Genomic DNA, 23,402 nt, shown 5'->3' on the forward strand with positions numbered 1-23,402 from the left:
ATGTTGACAGTGACATCGAATACATAGTTCAGCTATCCTAATAGCATTCACTTGTTAGCGGTAGCTCTGCCTGCGTGCATTGTATGCGTTGTGTGCGGTCAAAAACTGTTTCCCCCTCTCGGGTGGAACACACCTGTCCTTAGCATCACCGGATGCAACCTAAATAGATAGCTGACAGATCATGTGACCCAAACCATATAGAATACAGATTCATAATCTGCTCCTACAGCATATTTTAAATAAATTAGAACAAACCCTTAATAAGGCAGGACAAACACACAGTAATTAGTGGAGTTGTTTAATGTTATACAGAGTATGTTCAGGATTATTTTGTACACAAAAGGAAAAAGAGCACAACATTCCAACAACATTTCCATTGTTTTTCCCACTTTGAGTTGACAGGAAGATGCAAAGGATGAGTAACTGCAAATAAATCTAAATTACAAGGCAAAACAGAATGCTCACCATTCTAACAAAAAGTACTGATAGTACAAAATTATAAAAGAAGAGTGCAAAAATGTACTACTGTACTAAATCTGTACAATAAGACTAAATGTTACAATTAAAATAATAATAAACAGGTGTGCAGTATATGGCATTGTGCAATACAGCAGACTGCAGTTATGGCAAATAAATGGAAAATCATTTTTAGACACTACCATGTTGAACAATTAAGGAAATTTACCAAAAAAAGCATACAAAATACAACAAGTTATATAGAAATACACGGACAAACCCATTCAAACAATTTTCATGACTAGGCAGCAGCAACAAAAGCAGGAGAAATCATGTTTATGGATAACAAAAACAAACAGCTGACAATCAAAAAGAGAATAAGTTGAATAAACTACATACACGTTATTTTGATAAAGAGCTTTCCAACTGCTTCAAATCAATTCAACTATCACAAGCACAGTCAAAATACTAAGAAATAATAATAGCGTCATACAATAGTATCTAAATGTATTTTAGTTTGTATTAGTTGACAAAAACATTCTAGCAGCAAGTGAAAAACTTCATTAGGAAAAAAAAATGTTTCACAGTATGTAATGAGCGGTGCAAAAATGATTCAGAAATGACAAAGCTAATAACACTGAATGTGATTCTCAGAACAGAACAACTTGTGGAGGAAAGAAATGTGCAACAGAATGAGGGGTACATTTCCAAAGCTGTTTTTGCAACTTCATCAAGCTTGGTGATTTAAAAAAATATGGTGCATGTAAACACGATAACTGATAACCTCCAATGAACATGAAACATGCCAACTAGGAGGGCTTTGTAACAAAATACCTGGCAGAGCTTTTTGCTCTCATTATACTGCTGGTGAACACTGATATTTGATGAAAAGCCCAAACAAGGAAATCCTGCCATTTCACCATTTATGGGGATAAAATGAAGCCCTAGTTAGATTCCAGAAAGTATCAGACAAATACTTTCTGTTCCAGTGAGAGTGGTCTCAATGATGGTAGCTTTTTTAAAAAAACTAAAATTGACTAGCTCCCTTGTACAGCTTAAAAGAGGCATGAGACTGGAATTTACCAAACTAAGTGGTAGCTGTATGCCAGCTTAATGGGATTGAGGCATTGGGGCTCAGCCACCTAGGTTCTACAGTCAATGGCTACTGCGTTACCAAGGCCAGGCAGCTGAGCTTCCTCTAATTCAGACTGCAGCAGTTCAAATAACTGATGGTTTTACCCTCACCGGGCATTGGGGCAGTGTCATTGTTATCGAGCTTGTTCTGCTTGGCCTCTCGAATGAGTTCGCACGCCAGGTCGAGGAAAAGTTTCTCAACGTTGTCAGACTCTTTGGCCGACGTCTCCAGATACAGCATGCTCTGAGCCTGAGCGAAGTCTTCAGCCCTCTGCCTGAGAACCTCTCTCTTGTCTGCCAGATCTATTTTATTTCCTAAAACAAAAAAAAAAATGTAAAATGAATCAGTAAACAAACAAAATAACACAGATTTGGCTTAATATCTCCAAAGATTTGAAGCAGCAGTGTGAGTGGACAGTGTGGGTGTGTGTGTAATGGAACAGACGGGAATGGAGGTGTATGTGTGTGCCTGCTTGTGGACTTCAGCAAAGACTTTATGAGAGAAATTACAACAAAATTTCAAAGAAATTACAAAGCAAGACAGTAATTTGTTAAAAAGTGAGGCACGTGTCAGACTAAAGACGGCTATCCCTCAAGACGTAGGAGGTAAAGTTTCTTACCGACTAATATAGTCACCACTTGGTTGTTAGCATACTGCTCAATCTCCCTCAGCCACTCTGGAAGGCACCTAAAGGAGTCCTCACAGGTAATGTCATATGTGAGAATGAGGGCATTGGCACTACGGTAATAACTCTGAGTAATGGAGCGGAATCTCTCCTGTCCAGCTGTATCCCATATCTGTAACTGGAAAAGACAGAAAACAACGTGAGTAACTGTTCATGCAAATTATTACAAACCGCACACATTACAGGATCGCTGTAATCCAGACGTACCTTGACCTTCTCCCCTTTGATTTCCACTGTTTTAATCATGAAATCCACTCCAATAGTAGCCCCTTGTCCAGGTGGGAAAAGGCCCTGAAATTTACAATCAGAACATAAATTGAATACTCACATTTTGATATTTGATTACTTCAACAATAAAGTAAAATACAAACCTGAGTAAATCGCCGGACGAGACATGTTTTCCCAACTCCAGCATTTCCTATGAGAACTATTTTAAACAGGTAGTCATAATCTTCCATACTCATTCTAATCTGTGAAGAAAAGAAAAACATTTAAACAGACGTTAAGTGAAGAAATGGTTGAGTCACAGAAATACTGTGAAAATGAAAATAGCACACAGGGCAGGACTTTAATCACAGGTGACATTTAACCTGAATCAACTTCTACTGATTACCAGAAGAAGTGTGAGGGAGATATGACTTGCTTTGGATCTTTAATGTGTAAATCTGAAGTTAATCTTGAGTAATTTTTTAAACCACACTTTGTACACTGGAAGGTTTAAGAGCGAGAGAGAAAAAAAGATCATTATAATGTTTAAGTTTCTTTATGTTCTGGGCACAAAGTTGATTTCATTCCCAGTGTGGGTTGACTCTACCAGGGCTGTCTGTCTCCAACTTTGTTTGTGGTGTTCATGGAGAGGATCTCAAGGTGCACTCATGGGAAGGAGGGTGTCTGATTTGGAAACCTCAGGGTCTTATCTCTGCTTTTTGCAGAGGATGTGGCTCTGTTGGCGTCTTCGGGCCATGACCTGCAGCGTGGACTGGGGCGTGGATGAGAGTCAGCTCCTCTCAGTCTGAGGCCACAGCTCTCAACCAGAAAAAGTTGGAATGCTCCCTTTAGGTTGGGGATGAGTCTTTGTCTCAAGCGGAGGAGTTCAAGTATCTGCGTGTTTTGTTCAGGTGTGATGGCAGGATGCAATAAGAGATGATCCTATCCTCACCAATGAGGCCTTTACTCCGATAAGCTGTGGTGAAGGAGCTGAGTTTAAAAGGCAAAGCTCTCGGTTTACTGGTCCATCTCTGTTCCAACCCTCACCTATGGTCAAAGTATGGATCATAACCAAAATAATGAGATGTTGGATACAAGCCGATATAAGCTTCTTCAGTAGGGCGGCCAAGCTCAGCCTTAAAGATAAGGTGACAAGCTTTGTCATCTGGGAGGAGCTTGAAGTAGAGACACCGTTTCTCCACATCGAAAAAGTGCCAGCTGAGGTGGTTCAGGCATCTGATTAGGATGCCTCCTAGGCTCCTCCATTTAGAGGTTTTGTAGGAACTGGGAGGAAACCCAGAACTTACTTGAAGGACATTAAATTCTCTCTGGCCAAGGAACACATTAAGATCTCCCAGGAGGAGCTGAAGAGTGTCACTGGGGAGAGGGATGTCTGGGAACCTGTTGTCCCAGCAACCCAACCACAGATAAGCAGAAGAAAATAAATTGATGGATGGATGGATGGATGGATGGATGGTTTCAGTTTAACAAAATGCTTGGTATACTACAATTCCCATTTCTGATGCAAACAAAGATAATAAAAACATACTGCACAATTAAGAGCTATAATTGTGAATATTGAGGAAAAAAACCTGTTTCTCAACAAAAATTTTAATTGCATTTTTTTATGTGCACCTGGAAACCATACAACAGGAACATATGCAAAGAATGACTCTTTGTGTTAAACTCACAATCATTTGGGAATATTAAATTTTTTTTAAAACTGTTGTTATCAGAAGGATGAATTTGTGTATAGAAGGGGAAAAAATCCCAGCTAAATGCTCTTTAAAACAGACAAACTGTTGCTTGCCAGAAGACTCAAATCAATGCAGATTTTAAAACCACATTTAAGGAAGTAATCCAAACCTAGCTTACATGCAGTTAAGACAAATCTTCACCGAGTCGCGTTCAATTTCTCCCTTCAGGCTCGTCACAGCGAAAATCTAAAGGCTCCAGCTCATGTTTACTCTGACTTAGCGGTTCCACTTCTTGTCAAGAATCATTTATCTTCAGCCTGACTCACTGGGGCGAAGCTAGCAACAGTAGCTACTAGCAGAACGAGCTACCGTGCGATTCTAGCCATTTTGGCACTATCTGCAGATGCAGGAGGAGGAGGGGGGTAAAAATCAAAGTCTGCCCAGCGAATCAAGGCAGTAAATAGTTTGCACTTACCAAAAACTCGGGGATATCCCCGGACTTAACACTACTTGGTATGCATAGGTCAGCTCCTCAAATAAGCAAAGCCACTGCTGGGCAGGGCATAATTCCCCCGGCTGTGAGCTGTGTGTCCTAGGCAGCCCAGAAGCAGCAGCAGCTTGTCTGATAAAGGAGGAGGAGGAGGAAGAGGAGGGAGAAGGAGACGGGAATGCATTCAATGATGTCATTGCTCTTCATCCACTCACGTATTGCTAAGCCGCTAAGTTTTACTCCGATGCATTTATAGAGCATAGACTTTAAGGTTCGTGTGCCTCTCTGTTCTGCTGCAAAGCGGAAAACTAAGAAAGAACTCAGTGTGTTCTGTCATTACCACCGCTGCTTTTGCTTTTACCGCTGGTATACCGTATTACCACCGCTGCACATTTAATCTGCAGGGATATAAATGAAAACTCCTGCCAGCACAGATTCATCAACGTAGCTCTCTGTTACTAGCGCTCAGCAGGAAGCTAGCAAATGGGTTTTGTCTTCTTGCCCTGGTTGCTAGGAAACAAGTTAGGTGGAACTGAGACGAGTTTTCAAGTGTTGCGCCCGGACGTTTCATTGGGTTGCACACGGCGTCCTTGACTTCCTACGAGAGGTGATAGTCCGAGTGCTGGATCATTAAAATAAAACATAAAATTGTAGGTTGATCTCGTCGCCATGGGGTTAATTCCAGACGAGGGAAAGTCGCTCCCTCCCCCGGGAATCATGAACAGGAACTCGCTGTGGCTGGCCGGCGCGGGCTGGGTCTCCGCGGTGCTTGATAATTCCATGAAGCACAGGCCGCCGCTGAGATCAGGTTAGCATTTTAGCTCCTCTTCTCTGCAGAGAAAGTCAAGTGTTGTGTTCAACGCCATAAAATACACAAAACTCATTTAACGAGTTATTTTTAAATAAGTTTAATGTGTTTATTTATGTCATGATTTAACGTTCAGTTGAGTATTTTTTGAATGTGTTTATTTTGTATTTTTAACGTATTTGTTTATTGTCTGAACTTCTTGAATTTCACGATATTGTGCAGCCAGCAGTACATACACTCACATTAACTCGAACTCGGGCAATAAACAGTTTTAAAAAGCAATAAATATAACTTCGGTTAAACACCAAAACAATAAGCTGACAAATAAAACAATGTAGAGGTCGACATTAGGAATTTTTCTATGTCTGATATTGTTGCTTATCTCTAGAAATAATTTCTTTATTTTTAATTTCTGGCCAATATGTATGTACAAAATGCAACAATAATTGCTTAATTTAAATAAACATTTAACAACCTTTAGAAAAACCTGCACACTTAAAAGTATTATATAGAATAGCACTGTTAGACACACAAAAACGAGTCAGACAACCATTCACGCTCTCAGTCACACCCAGGGACAATTTAGAATTACCAATTAACCTAACATGTATGTTTTTGGTCAGTGGGAGGAAACCCAGGAAAAACCCACAAGGGGAGATTATTCAAACTCCACACAGAAAGGCCCCAGGTGGGAGGCGATGCTGCTGTGACCTTGCTGATGATGAAGCTTGATGAAATATGAATAAAACATTTTCATTAAAACACTCCTAACGTTAAAACCATTACGTTTTTGTAAAAAGTGCATTCTTCTGTAAGACTCCTACTGAAAGCATGAACATCTTCATTGCTTTCTGTCAGTTATCATACCTGAGTATTTATAATGATCCACTACCTCTACAACCTAATCATTGATCACAGCTGGGGAGATGGGATAAATTAATTATTCTTCCTGAAAATATTAACCATCTCTTTAGTTTTGGATACATTTAGTTTCAAATTAAGTCACTGTTAGGACTGTGGTCCGTGCCATCACCCCTCAGCAGTGACGCTATGACTGAGTCATCAACACATTTTACAATGTGTGCATCTCATTTACTTACTGTTCCTAGTGTGTCTGGAATTAGAACGAGTGGCAGAACTTTTAGTTTTTAGGCCTTTCTGCTTTAGAAAGCAGCTTCCTGGTGCAGGAAACCTATTTGCTTTAAAATTACCTTTTTGTAAGAGCTTATATATGTGTTATATAATTTAGTACCCCTTGTGTTGAGTTGAGTTTGTTTGTATTGATTTTTTTTTAGGTGTTCATCGACAAGTTCTTCTGTCAACAATTGGCTGGTTCCTCGGCTATCACATGTCAAAGTATGCAGATTATAAATATGCCAAAATGGATCGAGACACGGTGGAGTACAGAAAACTCCATCCAGAGAAATTTCCACCAAAAGGTACGCCAAGCTTTTTACTGTTTAATTGGTTGGTTGGTTGGTTGGTTGGGGGGGGGGGGGGGGGCAGGAAATTTGCTCAAACACCAGAGAAATATTGTTGTTGTTTTAATATCCTGTGGTTTCATATACTGAACAATAAGTCATGTTCTGATCACAGGTCTGGCGTTTCTGAGTATTTAGTCTGTTATCATTTTTGTAGCATACTAGACTTAAAACATCATCGCCTACAATAAGTACAATAAAGTGTTTTTTTCTGTTTCTTTTCTTCTACCAGAAAAAAGGACCTTTGCAGAGATTGTTGAGCCGTTCATTCCCATCCGCTGAGTGTCAGTGGCTGACGAGGAGAGAACATGGAGGGGAAAAAGAGGACATGTTCAAACTGTTGTGACTCGAGCAATCTGTTTGTGAAATATAGATTTGTAAATAAAAAAAATACCCAGATTATTAATTTTCTGACTGAATTTTACTTTAGTAACATTAGCTTTTATTTGTTTGGGTTTACTCTTGACTCATAAAAAGACAACTGCTTTATCTTCATGACAGTATTTTTAAATATCTCTTACAATTTGCAAAGAAAGAGGTACAATTGATCAGTTTTGGCAAAGCACATTTATTCCATTTTCAACAGAAGTTGAGGGTCATCGATTGAAAACAGTGCAGCCATCAGACGCTGTTTTACAAACACCAGATATTGTATGTCTGCAACAAAGTCTTGACATTAATTTGCCACTCCTATTATGTCCAAGTATTTCTCCGTGAGGCTTTTAGTCTTCTTTGTGAGGTCACTCATCACAGAAAACATTCCTCTCAGATGGAAGAGAAAGAGTGCTTCAGGATCAGCGTCCAAAAGAGGCTTGGGTGTGGTGGGGAGTGCCGTGTTCTTGGCCTTGTGGTCGTCCAGGGGAAGCAGGCTGCTCTCCACAGTGTTTCGAATGGCCTTGAGCATCAAGTAGTTGGTGTACAGATCTTTGCAGGCCTCGTCGGCTGCCTCACAGTCGGAGGGCACGTCTCGCAGCAGGCTTGGCAGGAGAATGGTCCTCTCCATGTCGCTGACAGCTGAGCTGTATCGTTTCAGAGTCAAAATCAGGCTGTTTTTGTTGAATTTGACGTCGGCAGACTGCATGGCTCCGGGTGGATGGCTACTCCTGAGCTGTGGTGGTAGACAGTAGGAAGCAGTGTGCAGTGCAAAGCCGTGAGAGAAAACTGCAGTTTATATGTTCACCGAAAGTGGGCTGATCCTATGCAGCTACGCCTCTGCATCATCCGATACATTTAGCAAACCTTTCAGGGCTACGTTGTGTCAAACCTTATCTTTATTTGATTTGCACAACTCACAGTATCTAAATTTCTAATTTCTGTACAGCACACATTGAAATGTGCCTCTGTCAAATAATTAACCATGCAGACCATCACATGTGAATGACCTTAAGCATGGGCTGATCATTTTGTATTGACACATAGGTACAGAATTGAGCTCAGGGTTGTAGAACTGTCACCCAAAGTAAAGAAACCTTTAGCTGATTAAGGTCATCTTGCAGGTTTGAACTCAGTTTCTGTCGTCATTTTGGACCAAAATTACATATTGAAGTTCTTCAGGTTGATTAAACTATTTTGTCAGTTGTGCCAGACTTTGTGTGTGTATTTTGCATCTTAATTTCACAGGCACTGACTTTTATTTTACACAAAACCTGCACTGACTGGCAGTTGATGACTATGAGAAGATAAATTCTGACAGCTACAGATCATCCAACATACTGACAGGCTCTTCTGTCCGTATAAAAAGGTTTTGTTGCGACAAGAGAGCAACATTAACCACTCAGTCACCTGTTCGTGCTTCTGCTAGCTCACTGGGACGTTTTATTTTCATATATTGTGTCTTCAGTAATTTTACATTTCTAACTTTTAACATAGCCTCTGCTCATTTGTAAGCCGTGCACAAGATCATTAAAAACCTTTTTTTAATCAAAAAAAGTTAAGACAATCAGTTCACTTTCTGCAGTTTGAAACGTGTTCTTCCACATGTGCATCTTTATATGATACTGTCCCAGTTATTGCTTCCTTTAAAAAAATATATAAAAGGCATTATTTGTATTTAATAGTAGCAAAAGTTTCTAAAACATTCCATATCCTGCACATGTTGACAGCTGTCTATGCGAGCAGTTAGTGCAGTTGTCATCACCCATCAGTTTTTAACCAGCAGCAGAGTTTTTATGGAGATTTTAAATGATCAACAACACACAACTGTTTATAATCTCATATTAGTTTGTCTTTTAAATATTAATCACAGTTTCACTCAAGTTTCAGAATCCTGTTGGCTGGCGGTTGAAGTGCTGACCGTCTTCAGCAGAACTAGCCTGAATCTATTTAGAGTTGTCTATTTTTAGCTGAGTGAATTTAAATTATGGATAAAAATGAATCCAAGTTGCAGCACATTTTTTGAACTTGAGGATTAAACTGTGTTTTCCACTTTATGCCTGATGATTGTACCAGAAGAAGCCTAAAAACAACATTTTCAGCTCAAACTGATCTGAATTTTTCATCCAGTTTGCTCAGCTTTGAATGAACCTCGGAGAAGATTGGCCTCTCTTATCTGAAACTCGATTTATAAATCTTCTGGAAAACTGCTTCACACCTAAACGAAGCTGTAAATAAAGCACTGAGAGCACTCGCAGAGGGGAGAAAAGGGGGAGGAAATTCTGTCTCCCCTCTGCGCCACAGCTAGGCACACACAGCTCAGAGATTTGGATTAACTCTTTCAAGCAACTCTACCCACAATCCCGTTTGTTGGTCTTGCACTCATTTCAGAGCTTTCCTCTTTTGACCCTTGATAATGATTTCCAGGACGTGAGTAAGGTCCATCATCCTGGTGAGCATGTCCATGATGTCCGGGTGCTCCTTCGCTCCACTGATGAACTCCTCCAGCGTCAGCTCACCTGGGAAAACAGTTCAAACAGAGTTTTACACATATTTCAGAATGTTTTCTTTAAGTACAACTCGTTTTCTCTGTATATGAGCTTGAGACTACTCAAAGCTGCTTTATATTTGTTTATTACCTTCTCTTTTGATGTCAATTCTCTCATATATAAGATTCACAATCTGATCTGGAGGGATGTCGTAACTTCTGGTGATATCTTGAATAGCCTGAAAGAGGAGTTTGGATGTTATGATTTTATAATCAGCCATCCACACTTCAATAATGTTGGTTTAATATTTTTGCTCTAAAAAGTGAGAAAGTCAAATATTGAGCTTGGTTGTCGTGTTACTTTTCTGGCCCGTGAATTAGATTAAAGTCCGTGTTTAGCTCACCGGTGAGGTAAGACCTCAACAGATTAGGTGTTAGCTCAAGTTCATGACCTGTTTTAAACAAACATTCAAGATGCAAGAATCCAAGCCTCAGCGTTCATCAACAGAGAAAACACTGCACCTTAAATATAGTTTCCAGCTCCTCCTTGTCAATTTTCCCATTTCCATCCTGATCAAAGAGCTTGAAGTACCACTTTAGTTTCTGGTTCACTTCTCCTTTCAGTAACAAGCTTATAGCTGCAATGTATTCAACAAAGTCCAGGTAGCCATCCTGAGGAAAAAAAGGCAAAGAGAAACATTTTTGCTTACACAGCAGCATTTAGAATATTTAGAATGAAATTATTCGACATTATTATATTCTACAAGAGCTAGGAGAGGGGTAGCTACGAGGAAACACAAAAACTAATAAAGTGAATTACTCAGTGCTTTCTGACAATAAAGAATTAAAACTGCAGTTTGATTTTGTTTCTTTCCACCTAAAAAGTCAAATATTCAACATGTCTGTTTGGAATATTACTACAGTGGATCTATCAGGTTGGTTGTTTTTGCAAAAATGTACAACAAGTTTTTTTAAGCTGCTTTGGCTTTTGCTCCTAAAAAGATGCTTGCATTAAATAAAAGAGAGAAGTAGAAAGTTCTTCAGTTTTTTTTTTTTTACCCCATCCATGTCGAAGGTCAAGAAGACTTGGTCCACATAACTGCTGGCCTCTTCTGTCATTCCATTCATCTCCAGCATCGTCTTCAGCTCAAACAGCGTGATGACTCCTGAAGGAGATTCCCTCATGAACTTTGTGTACCAGTGGTGCATGTCCTCCTCCAGGATGTCGTCCAGGCTCGAACTGTAGGAACCCATTATTCCTCCTGCAGAGAACTGGTGGTGAGACTACAGCTGGAGAAGACGGTGTGGCTTCAGCACCTTTGGTTTCTGTCTGAAAGCCAGAGCAAAGACCGCCCTAATCTTTAAGCCCAAAGGAGAGATAACACTTTAATGGGATAGCTGCAGATGCTTCCTAGAACCTCAAGTCCTTATATTATTGTCAACAGAAGTGGGCCGGATGTCATTATTCAGTGAGAAGAAACCTAAATATGGAACAAAGAGTTCCAACAGGTTTGGCTTTAAAAAAAATACAAATTATTATTGAACATCTGATGTTTTTACACCTACTGTGGAGTTCTGGGACAATGCAGTACCTTTGGTCTACAGATTTATGTTCTTCTGTCATCTAACTTTTATAAACCTATTTTTACAATCTAAAAAAACAAAAAACAGTTGAATTTTTTTTAAGAAAATCTTTAAGCTGATATGACATTTTCAAAATAAATTTAACCTTGTATAAAATTCGTGAAAGCAGCTCATTTATGACTAAATATCTGACCGCTGACAAGACTCCAGGGATAATGATTTAACCAGCATCATTTTAGGTACAATACCATTTTGTAGGATAACATCAGGGTCTTTTGGAAATCTTTTTTGATTGTTCTGAGTTTTTAAAGAGGCCTTGAACTAAAGCAATAAGAAAAAGAAAGGAAAACATTTTTATTACCCAAACAGTTTTACTGCATTATTTTCTCACAATGATTATTAAATGAATAGCTGTTTGTTCTTAGTTATCAATGCTAAAAAATAATACTTGAGAGGTAGATAGACAACACAGGTTACTCAACTTCAACACAAACTTTTCACAATCATATGTGCAGTTTTTGAACATTTAAATTAGAATATAATAATAATATCTTTTTTGTTTATTTAATTGACATTAAATTGAATTTCATCTATTCATATGTAGCATCTAGAAAGTCAATAAAAGCCAAAAAATTGCACAATGAAAAGCATTTTATAAAAAAATAATAATATATATATATATATATATATATATATATATATATATATATATATACATCGCCAAACATAAGATATGCATGCTACATCTATAAATCCCTATAAGATACTCAGCATTCATCAGTAGGCTTTGATGAAAACCGATTATTTCAACGTTTCCTTACTCAAGATGGTAACAGGAAGAGGACAAGAATATTTATTATTACATTATTAAGATCTAATAGAACATTTAGTTTTCTACCAGATGGCAGCAAATGAACTGATGAGTGAAGAGTAAAATGTCTTCACAGAGCTAAGATCTGAGATCTAAGCTGCTTCCCTCGACTTAGATCGATTATATAAGTGTTGAAGTGAGAGTTGCTTTGAGGTGGTGATCTTACTGGCCTGGTTGACCACCTGGTTTAGTTTGGTTTGATGTTTAACTGAGAGGTTACTGAACCAACATGTAATATTAAAGATTTAAGGGTTTATTACTTTTTTGTATGTTCTGGCAGCGTTTAACTGAATAATAATAGTCAGTTGTATTTTTTTCTCTCAGTGAAAATTCACATAAATAAGCCTAATATACAAATATAAGCCAAAATACAATTTTTTTTTTCAATGAGCAAGATGTTAAATTTGTCATCGATGCAACCATGACAAGAACAGTAATGTAACATTTAAATCAAATATGGTTTTTAACAAACATTTGGTATTCAACAGATGTTAAACTTGCACTGTCACCAGTTCAAAGCTCTGAGACTCACTGGAGACTTCCGAGCAGCTTCCTCTGTTTGTAACGGAGCTATCAAAGCTTAGCGTGCTCATTATAGTAAATCTGGCTTGAGACGATTGACAATTCTCAAAATAGGATTGAGGAGATGGACCACCAGCACAGCCAGCTCATGTCTATTAGCCTATTAGATGTACACAAGCAGAGCCAAAGCTGATTTTGCACCGCTGCCAGCAAATAACCAAACCTTTACGTAACCGGAACTGAGTAACTGAGGCCTGCAGAGTCTCAGGAGGAGCTCCTGGGGGGTTTGTCATTCTGATGGGTGGTCTTCTCCTGGGTAGACTGGCAATAGTCTTGAATGCCTTGTGTGGGAAAAGATTTGGGCAACAATTACTTCCTTTCTGGTTGTTGCTGATGCCTTTTTCTCTATAACTTTATGCGAGCACAAACCTGAACAACCCAAACCTGCTAAATGGCAACACGTCTGCTTTTCTACAGGGATGGTTTATTATTGCCCACAGCCTGTGTCTGTGTGTGTAGGCGTTCTCGTGTTTATTTTATCACTGGATGAACATTTGGAGTCAGCTCAACTCAAGATGGCCACCACAACTAATCTACCTTTGCCGACACAAAATAACTACAACTCACTCAAAATAAATAAATGTAGTAGCTGAGTCATCCTTACATTTCTTATAAGCATCAGCACATCCTGCAAACTGCTGCTGTGGGAGCCATCGTGAATTGAAACCGTATTTAAAAGTAATTAACTCATTTGAATAACCTGACATTGAGGCAAGGCAGAAATTTATGGTTAATGTTAACAGTCATATCAAAAGAACACAGGATGGGCATGTTTTAGGACACATTTTCCAGTGAGAGAGCTGAAACATTTGCAACTACTTCACAAAAATACAAAATATTTGATAAGAATTCAGTCATCTGAAGACAAGACCAAGAAAATCAACAGCTTTGAACAGGAATTAAACGTTTTTAGACGGCAGACATGAGGATAAGGTCATGGTGGTGAGACGATTTACAAATATTACAATGAACCACAATAACCCCCTCCGTATCTTCACTCGAAAGAAAAATGTTCATGTAAATAGTTACTGTGGGGAGGGGGGCAGGCAGGAAAAACAAGATGTTGAATGAGGGACATCTACGCCCTCTGCTGGTCAGACACGAGAATGACAACAACCAGAACCGGTTAAGCGAAAGGAAAACTAACTACTGAGGAATTTGCAAGAAAACAACACACACATACACAAACTGTGCAAAGAATGCTTTATAACCTCTACCTCGGCATTTACAGACATCACTTGGTAAAAACAGGAACAATATTTTCTTAAACTGTGTTTGAAGCGGATTATTTTACAGCCTCTGTTTAATCTAGGCAAATATTTGCATTTATGGTTTGCAAATAATCTCAAGTAACTGCACAGGAATGCAAATGTGAAAACAAATTTCCTTTCTATCAAGAGCAACTCATAAATTACATTGCAAGTAAAAGAAATAGGTGAAAATGGAACAAACAGAAAAAACAACAACAATTAAAACACAATATAAAAACTATGTTATCTTCTGTTTAAGCAACTCCTAATTTAATGGGGGTTTTTTTTTAACCGCAGGCACATATCCTCGTTTAATCATGTGAGGTCATTCATACGTGGCCAGTGTCTATTCGTGTCAGATTTCTGTGGTGAGTTTCATGTGAAATGACCCATAAGACGAGTCACACAGAAACAAGCAGAGTTTCCCCGTGACGGAGAGGTTAGACTGACTCAACACCTGCCATCAGTACGCTGTGGACATTCTCAGGGAAACTGGATCAATAAACATTCCCCCGGAGTCGTCTGGATCCTGGTCGTAAAGATACTGTCTGAGCACGTTCTGCACCATCTCCCTGCTCAGAGTAAAGTTTCTCAGCTCCTCCAGCCCATCTTCTGGCAGCTTGAACGTCAGAGAGTACAGAATGTCTGAAGTCTTGTTCCTGCTGTGACAGTGGAGGAGTCGTTAAGTTAAAAAAAAAGAAAGAAATGCAACGTTTCATGTGACAGATAGAACGTATGGTGCGTTACCACCAAGTGGGCTGAGTGTTTACCTGAGAGTCTCAACTTCAAGGAAGTATCTTCCCAGAGCAGGGGAGGACCTGTAGAGGTCGTCCAACTGGGTGAGGCAGGATCAAACATGCAGAGGCGAAACAAAGACAGCATACCATTTGTTAGAGAACAGACTATTCACCAGCTATCTGCTTTATTCTGTTGCTAAAGGCTTTTAAACTACACTCCCTGGTATAAAGAAAGCTGCTAGTTTCAGTTTTGACTTCAGTCCACCTTTAAGCTGCTTAAGATCCATGGCAGGATGAACAAATTTGATGAAATAGAAATACTTTTTTTTTTAAAGGGCCAAAGTGATTGAAAACAGGTCAAACATTAAATGTATCCACCAGATTTGTTTACCTACAGCCAGCCTAATGCAGGTCAATCATGTGACTCAAGCTTCGATGTGGTTTTTGTGGATTCAGAAGAGCGCTTTGTTTACATTGACTGCGGACCTGCATTTCAAAGTTGCATTCAATATACCTATATAACCATCTTCAAACAGCACCATTTGATATTTAAAAAAATACTTTTTTAATTAAGAACCTACAAATAAGCAGTAAATAGTTAAACAGTAAACAAATAAACTGTTTATACCCAAATAATCCTTTGTAGGTACATACTTTTATTATGAATAATAGTGGTTTTTCATGTCATGTGCAGATAACAGTCACCCAAACCTTGTGCTGAAGGTCTTCAAGCACTTGAGCTTCATCAGAGAGGAGCTTGGAGGACAGCTGGAAGCTTCCGTTGAAACGCTGTGGAACCGTGAACAGCAAACTGTCGTAGCTCTCATCTTCGTCTTTATGAAGAGCTGCTCAAAGAACAACTGTGTCAGAGCTTTCAACCTGAAACGTTACATTCTGGGAGTTTGGCGTAATTTAGTACTTTTTCATTAAAAAAAACATACAAAATTCACAGTGTACCTGAGCACACGGCCATCGAGACGATGACCACGACAACAATGACGACACAAATCAAGGGGATAAACATCCACACTTTACATTTCTTCCAGACTGTCTGATTCAGTTCTTCTTTAATCCTCTGAAAGAAGCCGTTCTGAAAGAACTATAAACGGTGCACATGTGACACAACAATTTAGGATTTAATATATGTTGATACACGTACGTTAATATATCAAGTAAGACACTGAGATTTAATTTTCTGAGCAGGTTACACTTTTTATACCAGTCATTAGAGGAACTACTTTCATACCAGTTGAAAAGTGTTTTTCTGAGCCTGATGTGTTGTGAGTCCGTTGGTTGCTGTCCCCCCGTTACTATGGCTGGTCTGACAAAACATGAAAAACAAAACTATAATTGATAATTTCCTGTCTTTTTCAGTGTCCTTTCACTTTCACTGGTCAAACATGAACTTTTATCATAAAACATCCCTCTTATAGCTTGGAAGTACTGTATCTGACTAAAGGAAGTTGACTGAATGACATATTGTTATTCTCCTACGTTGTCTGTAAACGATGAAATAGGAAATGATGGAAACTCACCTGCTCATTAAGGAGACTGTCGCTCGCTTGTGGCTCACAATCCTCACGACATTCAGCTCCGTTCTCCTGGGAGTTTGTGAAATTATAATAAATTACTTTTTTTCCAAAAACAATATAAAGAAAATTCAAACATTCACACAGCTGGAGAGAGTTTAATTAATATCTGAGCAAAAATAAGAAGAACTTGGTTGACAGATTAGTTCTTTTGAACTAGTTCTTGTGAGTGTGATGAGTGAAGAGGTCATTTTACTGATCTTATAATAACTTACGTTTCTGACGTGCAGCTCAAAGTCTAAAAAACAACAAAAAACACAACAGTTAAATAAAGCAAATATTAATATTTGTTTTCAATTATTTTATGTTATAAATGCAATTTCTGTAGAATTATAGCTCGCATGTTTTTAGCTTTTACCTAGCCTTTTGCTACTTTTAGCTTCTAGTTACTGTTTTTGCTTTTTTTTTAGCTTTAACATCAAAGTTTCAGTCCTTCAGCAAACAGCTCTCAGGATACATTTTCACAGAAAATGTCACTTATAAAGTTCTTCTTCAGACATTTAGCTGCTAAAAGGATTAGAAAGTGGGGCCCACTGCAGTATCTGACTGCTGAAATAAAAGATTCCTTAATTTTTAAAGTTTAAAACTTCTCTAACTTGAAAGAAAACGTGAAGTGACTTGTATCCAACTTGCATTAAAACATCTAAGAGGTAAATCCTGACCAGCAGATATTATTATTATTATTAGATCTCCCTGAATGATCTGTTGAAGTGACTGCATCGTGATTTTTCTGCCATTAATAACACATCTGTGAGGAATCACTCAGCCTCTACAGGACGTGTTTTTGTTAAAAGTGTGTGTAAATCAGGTTTTTGTCAGACTCTGATGAAACCCACCGTACATACCTTCGGATTTTTGCCGTTTCTCAAGATCAAGATCCCGAAGATCAAGATTCGAAGCCATCGTAATCAATTAGCCAACCCGGAAGCGCAGATTACCGACTGTAACGCTGGGCCGTGAATGCCTCAAAAGTTCAGTTCAAAAAGTCAAAAGTTTCTCACGAAGAAAACAAACAAACAAACAAACAAACAAAGCGACACTTCTTCATGGTCGGCCTCGGCGGGTTGAGGGGAGGTTTTCCTTCCGGACGGAAGGGGGGACAGTGTCCTCTCTGGGTGTCTCTCTGTCGGGGAGGGGAGGCTGACAGGTGAGAATCCGGACGGACTCCTCGGAGCGGAGCGGAGGCGGTGCTGCTCCAGGTTTCTGCGGAAGGAAGGCAGAGAAAGTTCCGTCCCAGCTCAGTGCTCCTCAGGACAAGCTGCTTCTCCGAGCAAACACTCTGCTGCTGCTGCTGCTGGGTCCTTGTTTCTGGGTCCAATGTGGTCAAAGTTGCAAAGTGTCCGTCCTCCAGTTGTTTCCAGGATTTCCTGCAGGATGATTATATTTACAGAGCTCACATGATCAGCTTTTTTTAATCCTTCCTCAGAATTATGAGTCTAAAGTCCAAATTCTGAGGAAAAAAGTCAGAACTCGGACTTTAATCTTTAAGATTAAAGAAAAAAAGGCCCCTATCCTCCCAGACAGGCCTGTTATTTATTTGTTGTCTGTTACAAAAAATATCCCATGGATCACTGAGTGAATTTTATTGAAACTCTCTCAGGATGTGCATCTACCTTTTGGTATCAGCCTTATCAGACCTTACAAACACAAACAACAACAATAACTCTGAATTTTACTGATATTGAGCTCAAATTTGGTGTGTTAGTAGCTGAGACTGACCCCCGACACACATTCTGAGCACTAACACACTGATCTTTATTTAAAATCTTGCCATTAGCTATTTGGAGTCGACTCTGTCTGTCTGTTAGCGAAATATCTCATGAAGCATGGCACTGATTTGAATGAAACTCTCAGGAAATAATTATTGGATGGACGTCTACAACTGATTAACTTTTGGAGCCAACCCAATTCAAAGTGGCTGCTACAGACATCTGACCGTTTAAAACACAAATGTGGTCAGTCAGTCAGTTTAACGGATATTGAGCTAAAAGTTGGTGTGGTAGTAGCTGAGAATCATTCACGACACATACTCTGAGGGTGGCATCTTGTGATATTGCGTGAGATTGTGTATTAAATAAAAACAGAGGATGTAGGCAAAAGTTTAGTTTTTGACTTTAGTGTTGTTTCTATAGTTTACCTGTATTGTCCCATTAAAAGATCACTTAATATCATTTCTAAATGAGCTTTGCAAATACAGATTATTATTTGATATTTTTAATGAGATTTTTTTCATGCTTTAGCTGGTGGAGTAAATCTAAAAAAAAAGAATTGACTGAAAAGAAGACTGAATCTCTTTCTTTCATCAGGATTTTCCCGTACTTTGACTCAAACACGTAACATCCTCATATTTTGAAGAAGTTTGTTTCAACATTTCTGAAGCCTTGAGTCACTCCGCAGCCGCCCAGTGATGTCAGGATTATTACTAAAGTGAACCTTCGGCTTATATGCTGGTGTCGATTCTCCGTCGTCCAGGACATGGCAAATCAAATCAAATCAAATAAATGAGCTTAAAAACAAACTAACTGGACTTCTCTTCTGTAGTTATAGTTTCAGCTACAGAATAGAAGTCCAGTTATTTTGTTTTTTAATTATTATATCTATGAAATAAACTAATTATTGCTGTTTGATGGACAAAAAACAAGATTTAAGCACTAAAAATGGATCCTATAGTTAGGTCTTTGCTGGATTTCATCTTATTTCTTTAACACATAACTTCCAGATAATGTTTATCTGTTAGTTTTTTGTCCTCCAATTATCACTTTTTTAAAGGTACTCATTGCAAAATCATGAAAACCGGACAAAAACATTTCATAAAGTAAAAAACAAAACAAAACTGCAAATATTTTTCTCATATTAAGGTGTCTTTATATGAAAAACTTGTGACCAGATGCCACACGTGTTTGTTTACCTCCTCAGACTACAGCTGACCTAATAAACTGTAGGTCAGTCATGTGACTCAAGCTTCCATGTAGTTTTTGGCAGATTAGTTCCAAGTGCTTTGCTTTTCAGTGCATTTCAGAATTTCATTCAATATATCTGGAAAATGACTGAAAAACTCTCTCAAACTGTTTGTTATTGTTCAGGATGGCCTTTTCATGTTGGATGTCACATTTTGCAGTGAGTCCCAACACACGCTGAACAATATGCTGTTGGGTAGAAAAGTGGACCGAAAACGAGTGGGACAAAAAAGCAACTAAAGTCCAAAAAACAAAACAAAAAAAACATTAAAAAGCCTCCAGACAGCCTGAAGAACTACGGATCAAGAGCACTTTAAAGGATTACCGTACCAGAACATCTTGCTGCTTAAAAGCAAAGTGTAAATAAATTAGAAGTGTTTCGAAATGATCGGAAAATATGCAACTTTAATTTAAAAGGATTTGGTTTCAATTATTTATTTATTTTTCTGAAAACATATTATAAATTCTGTCTAATATTACTGCATTTAGCTAGCCCAGTATTCATCTTTAACATTGTCCATCCATGTAGAAGTACACTCTTTTCAAAGTCGTGTTAAAAAGGAAATTGTCGTAAAAACAGCAGTCTTTTAGACTTGGTACAAAACAACAAAGACTTCCTGTGATCATGGATAAAGTTTTTTTTCTATAAGCAGAAAAACAGCTGCTCCTCCAGGCTCTCCAGTGCTTATACAGCTGTTCCACAGACGGCCAGGAGAGGGCGACAAAACAACTCAAAACAGACTTTGAACCTGAAAAACTCTCACAGGAGAGTTTTGTCTTATTGAAAGCACTGAATAACTTCTTTTTCTTTAAACAGTTCACATTGTGTCACTTTCGCCACGGTCTTCCTCCTGCGGCGTCTCTGATGGATGCTCGGCAGCCTCATCCTCCTTTAGAGCCTCTGTGGGCGAGTCTTGTTCCACTTCCTGCTCCAAATCTCCCCTGTCGTCGGGGTCACTCCGTGCCGCCTCGGCCTCCATTGTGTCACAGTCTTCATCTCTGGTTTCAGCCTCTTTCAGAGCAGAACCAGCTTCCTCTTTCAGGTCGTTTAAATCCTGGTCCCCGTTTTCTTTAGGGACGTCCAGTTCAGTCGGGGACAGGTCACTCCCAGCAGCTCCCACCTCCTCTCCGGCTGACCTTCTGTGGTGTCTGGTGGGCGGACGCCGTTTGAATGATAACCGTGGACGGTTCTGCGTGGGAAAGACGAGCACGATGAAATATTTAGCACGGCTCGGATCTAAATTTGAAATTTCTGTCCTCAAATGATTTCTGGTGACTGTCCAAATCTAATTAGTGTTAGAACACCTAACCAATGGTACCTAGGACCTCTAACTAGGCTAAGGGGATTATGTCTACAATGCTCCAGTTTATCTCAGACCTGCTTAAACAGAAGGAGGAGCACGTGGGGCGGTGTGGGGGGGGGGGACAGTTTACAGGTGCCTAACTGCGACATCACACCTCACTTATTAACATTAGAAGATCTTTAGGAGTTTCAGTGAAGCAGCAGCTGCTATTTGTCAGTCTCTGACTCATCATGGAAACTCGTTAAATTATGAAATACTGCATTAGCTTTCAAGTTAGCTGAGTTGTTTACCATCATAAAATAAAGCCAATTCAGCTGAGTTGTAATAAAAGGAGCAGATCTGTGTTCTGTTACCTTGTTGAAGCTTGGCAGCGGGGTGCCTTCAGGAGGGCTGTCGAAGCTGATGGGATGCTCTTCTTCGCTGGACAGATGCGGCGTTCGCAGGGAGGGGCTCAGGGGGCTGCGGGGCAAGGTGGGGGACAACTGAGCGGGCTGTGGCTTCACGTCGGGACCCTTGGGCGAAGGCAGCAGAGTAGTGGGTGACAGAGCCAGGTTGGCCTGCAGGGAGCGGACAAGCCTAGGCTGTAATCACTACATTTCTGTCTCAAACCAATAAAAAAACAGACTTTTCTCTGCGAGGAGCTGATGTATCTGGAGATGCATGTTTGATATCCAGCTCAGTCAAATTTAAATGACTGAAAATGAAAACAATCATCACATTTTGAGGCTTTTCTTTCTTCCTCTGTAGATTTCTTTACTTGAATCTGCTCCCTTCCTACTTTAAACGTTCTCAACTAAAAGTCAACTTTCCTTTGGTGTGTTCCAAACACTTTGAGAAGCAAAGACCTAAAGTGGATTCAAGTCCAAACAGGAGTGTCCTACCTGCACCGGGGAGAAGAGGAAGAGCGAGAAGCGGCAGCCCTTTTGCCCCATTGCTGCCCACTGTGAGAATCTCCAACTAAAGGATCTAAAGTGACGAGCCTGAGCCTCACCGGAGCCTCACCGGAGCCTCGGTGGCCCATGATCCAATTAGCTCATTAATCTGAGCCAATTGTGCCATCAGAGGAAAGCCCCCCCCCTGTTTCTGCCCTGGATGTGAGCAGCTCACGCACCAGAACAAACTCAACAACAGGGGGCAGTAATTATCTAAATATCTGCAGTTTACTCACTGCACAGATTTATGACTTCATCTTAGAATAACATGTTAGTTTTAGTAAAACCTGTAAAGTTCACAGGGTGTACTAACCTGCAGTTTTTCAATCATGGCAGAGTTCTTCGTCTTTGTTTTAATGCTGCTGGGCGAGACCAATTTCTGCCAAAAACAGTCAGATCAAAAATAAATGAGCAAAATCTACGTTCATCTCAAGGTTCATGCATATCAGTGAAAACACAGAGTGTGCTGGGACTGAATTAGAAATATTAAATGTTATCCTAAAGAAAATTCTGTAATTTACCAATAATGTTTAAAAATAGTAAATGAACATATTAATGTTTATTACTGTATAAGATGCATCCTTTTTTCTAAAGCAGTTAAATGTGTAAAAAAATAATAGAATGATAGCAGTGCCAAATAAATAAGTAAATAAATAAAAAGTAATTTAGAAACTTCAATATAATAAATCAGTGTTTATGTTTGTAAATATTTATTTATTTTGATCTATTTATACAATCCCTTATTTGTCATTAAATGCTGATTTTATTTCCTCTTTTTTATGAATCTAGAAGTTATTATTTGTACATCAACTCTTGAGCTACAGCTGAGTGCAAAATTTAAAATTTCATCCAAAGATAAAAAGTAGAAGCTATTTGTGCTGCTTGTCTTTGTCAGTTCACGGTCTAGTTTAGCTTTTTGTATTTCCGCTCGGCTTGCAGAATGTCACATTAAGGTATTTTTGGGGGCATGTTTTTTTTTACTTTAACTGATGTAAATGATTACAGAAATGTGCAGTTACAGTAATCTGGATTAACTTGGATTATAGAATATTGGTTAGTATAGTATTGCACAGAACAGGCAACGTTCTCCTATTTGTTCAGGCAGAAGAAAAACTGATAAAATTATATGTTTGGGACAAATGATGAGAACTCAGATCTGTTTTCTGGGTCCAAATCTCAGCAGAGGAACACAACTCACATCAGAGTCTTCGTTTTCTTCGGCTGAATTGTGCAGCTTCAGGGAACACGGAGGTCTTCTTCGAAACTACAACATTAAAGCACACCATTTGCACTTAGGAGCAAGTTTTTAAAAACGTTCACTACAAGCACATAAAAATAATCCCTAACAGCCAGATCTAAATTATAGTGTTCACATAACATCTGGGTACCTCATCATTTGAGCCGGGCATTGGCAGAATATGACCTTTTAACCTTCCAGCCAGCTCAGCCACAGATGGCTTGGATGGAGAATCCTGGGAAAAAAACAAAACAAGATATACAATTTAATAAAACACAATTTATCCACATACTAAATGTTTAATTGTGTGAATGCTATTAAGCATTCACACCATTGTTTTCCTGTTTCTCTTTCTTATCTATTATTCTTCTTTCACTATTCCGTACGTTTTTCGGCATCTAACTCGTTCCGCAATTTTTCAGCTATTTCAACCGTTCATATATCAAAACGTTCAGCTCATTAATGACAAGACCGCTATGACTTTTGGTATTGGTGCAATTTCGGGTGTTTCAGATATTTAGCTTTTTCTGCCATTTTTTT

The 23,402-nt window shown here is 39.0% G+C and overlaps 6 protein-coding genes across 10 annotated transcripts in view; 1 reads left to right on the plus strand and 5 right to left on the minus strand.

The window, feature by feature from the left end:
- Nucleotides 1-281: 281 nt before the first annotated feature.
- Nucleotides 282-5,089, minus strand: rab30 (RAB30, member RAS oncogene family). 2 transcript variants are annotated; one of them, XM_017416411.3, is made up of 5 exons: nt 4,656-5,089; nt 2,648-2,746; nt 2,484-2,567; nt 2,211-2,394; nt 282-1,905 (listed from the first exon to the last, which is right to left on the minus strand). In XM_017416411.3, exons 2-5 carry the CDS (start codon nt 2,738-2,740, stop codon nt 1,655-1,657), a joined length of 612 nt encoding a protein of 203 aa, XP_017271900.1. In that variant the 5' UTR covers nt 2,741-2,746; nt 4,656-5,089; the 3' UTR covers nt 282-1,654. The 2 variants fall into 2 exon arrangements, with proteins under 2 accessions (XP_017271900.1, XP_037837557.1); XM_037981629.1 differs by lacking the exon at nt 4,656-5,089 and adding an exon at nt 4,359-4,599.
- A 136-nt stretch (nt 5,090-5,225) lies between these two features.
- ndufc2 (NADH:ubiquinone oxidoreductase subunit C2) lies at nt 5,226-7,365 on the plus strand. The gene is made up of 3 exons (XM_017416415.3): nt 5,226-5,478; nt 6,774-6,917; nt 7,192-7,365. The coding sequence occupies exons 1-3, from the start codon at nt 5,340-5,342 to the stop codon at nt 7,239-7,241; spliced, it is 333 nt and encodes a 110-aa protein (XP_017271904.1). The 5' UTR covers nt 5,226-5,339; the 3' UTR covers nt 7,242-7,365.
- A 142-nt stretch (nt 7,366-7,507) lies between these two features.
- thrsp (thyroid hormone responsive) lies at nt 7,508-8,560 on the minus strand. Its single transcript, XM_017416414.3, has one exon. It carries the CDS (start codon nt 8,038-8,040, stop codon nt 7,636-7,638), a length of 405 nt encoding a protein of 134 aa, XP_017271903.1. The 5' UTR covers nt 8,041-8,560; the 3' UTR covers nt 7,508-7,635.
- Nucleotides 8,561-8,580: 20 nt separating this feature from the next.
- Nucleotides 8,581-11,135, minus strand: guca1c (guanylate cyclase activator 1C). The gene is made up of 4 exons (XM_017416413.3): nt 10,879-11,135; nt 10,342-10,491; nt 9,971-10,058; nt 8,581-9,850 (listed from the first exon to the last, which is right to left on the minus strand). The coding sequence occupies exons 1-4, from the start codon at nt 11,071-11,073 to the stop codon at nt 9,714-9,716; spliced, it is 570 nt and encodes a 189-aa protein (XP_017271902.1). The 5' UTR covers nt 11,074-11,135; the 3' UTR covers nt 8,581-9,713.
- A 2,907-nt stretch (nt 11,136-14,042) lies between these two features.
- On the minus strand, nt 14,043-17,721 carry LOC108235941 (TPA-induced transmembrane protein). Of its 2 annotated transcripts, none has more exons than XM_017416283.3 (8): nt 17,278-17,721; nt 16,648-16,670; nt 16,379-16,444; nt 16,090-16,164; nt 15,801-15,942; nt 15,555-15,688; nt 14,877-14,941; nt 14,043-14,765 (listed from the first exon to the last, which is right to left on the minus strand). In XM_017416283.3, the coding sequence occupies exons 1-8, from the start codon at nt 17,333-17,335 to the stop codon at nt 14,570-14,572; spliced, it is 759 nt and encodes a 252-aa protein (XP_017271772.1). In that variant the 5' UTR covers nt 17,336-17,721; the 3' UTR covers nt 14,043-14,569. The 2 variants fall into 2 exon arrangements, with proteins under 2 accessions (XP_017271772.1, XP_017271771.1); XM_017416282.3 differs by having other exon boundaries at nt 14,043-14,768; nt 17,278-17,713.
- Nucleotides 17,722-19,777: 2,056 nt separating this feature from the next.
- The window catches only part of zgc:153184 (uncharacterized protein LOC751652 homolog), a 13,469-nt gene continuing 9,844 nt past the window's right edge, over nt 19,778-23,402 (minus strand). For all 3 annotated transcript variants that reach the window (XM_017416270.3, XM_025005958.2, XM_025005959.2), the window contains exons 2-6: nt 23,014-23,097; nt 22,824-22,889; nt 21,939-22,004; nt 21,047-21,250; nt 19,778-20,579 (exon numbers count right to left, since the gene is read on the minus strand). In XM_017416270.3, coding sequence (XP_017271759.1) covers nt 20,208-20,579; nt 21,047-21,250; nt 21,939-22,004; nt 22,824-22,889; nt 23,014-23,097 — 792 coding nt within the window. In that variant the 3' untranslated portion in view covers nt 19,778-20,207. The remainder of the gene's footprint in view (nt 20,580-21,046; nt 21,251-21,938; nt 22,005-22,823; nt 22,890-23,013; nt 23,098-23,402) is intronic.

Source organism: Kryptolebias marmoratus, linkage group LG2, assembly GCF_001649575.2.
Source record: "Kryptolebias marmoratus isolate JLee-2015 linkage group LG2, ASM164957v2, whole genome shotgun sequence".
Taxonomy (NCBI): Eukaryota; Metazoa; Chordata; class Actinopteri; order Cyprinodontiformes; family Rivulidae; genus Kryptolebias; species Kryptolebias marmoratus.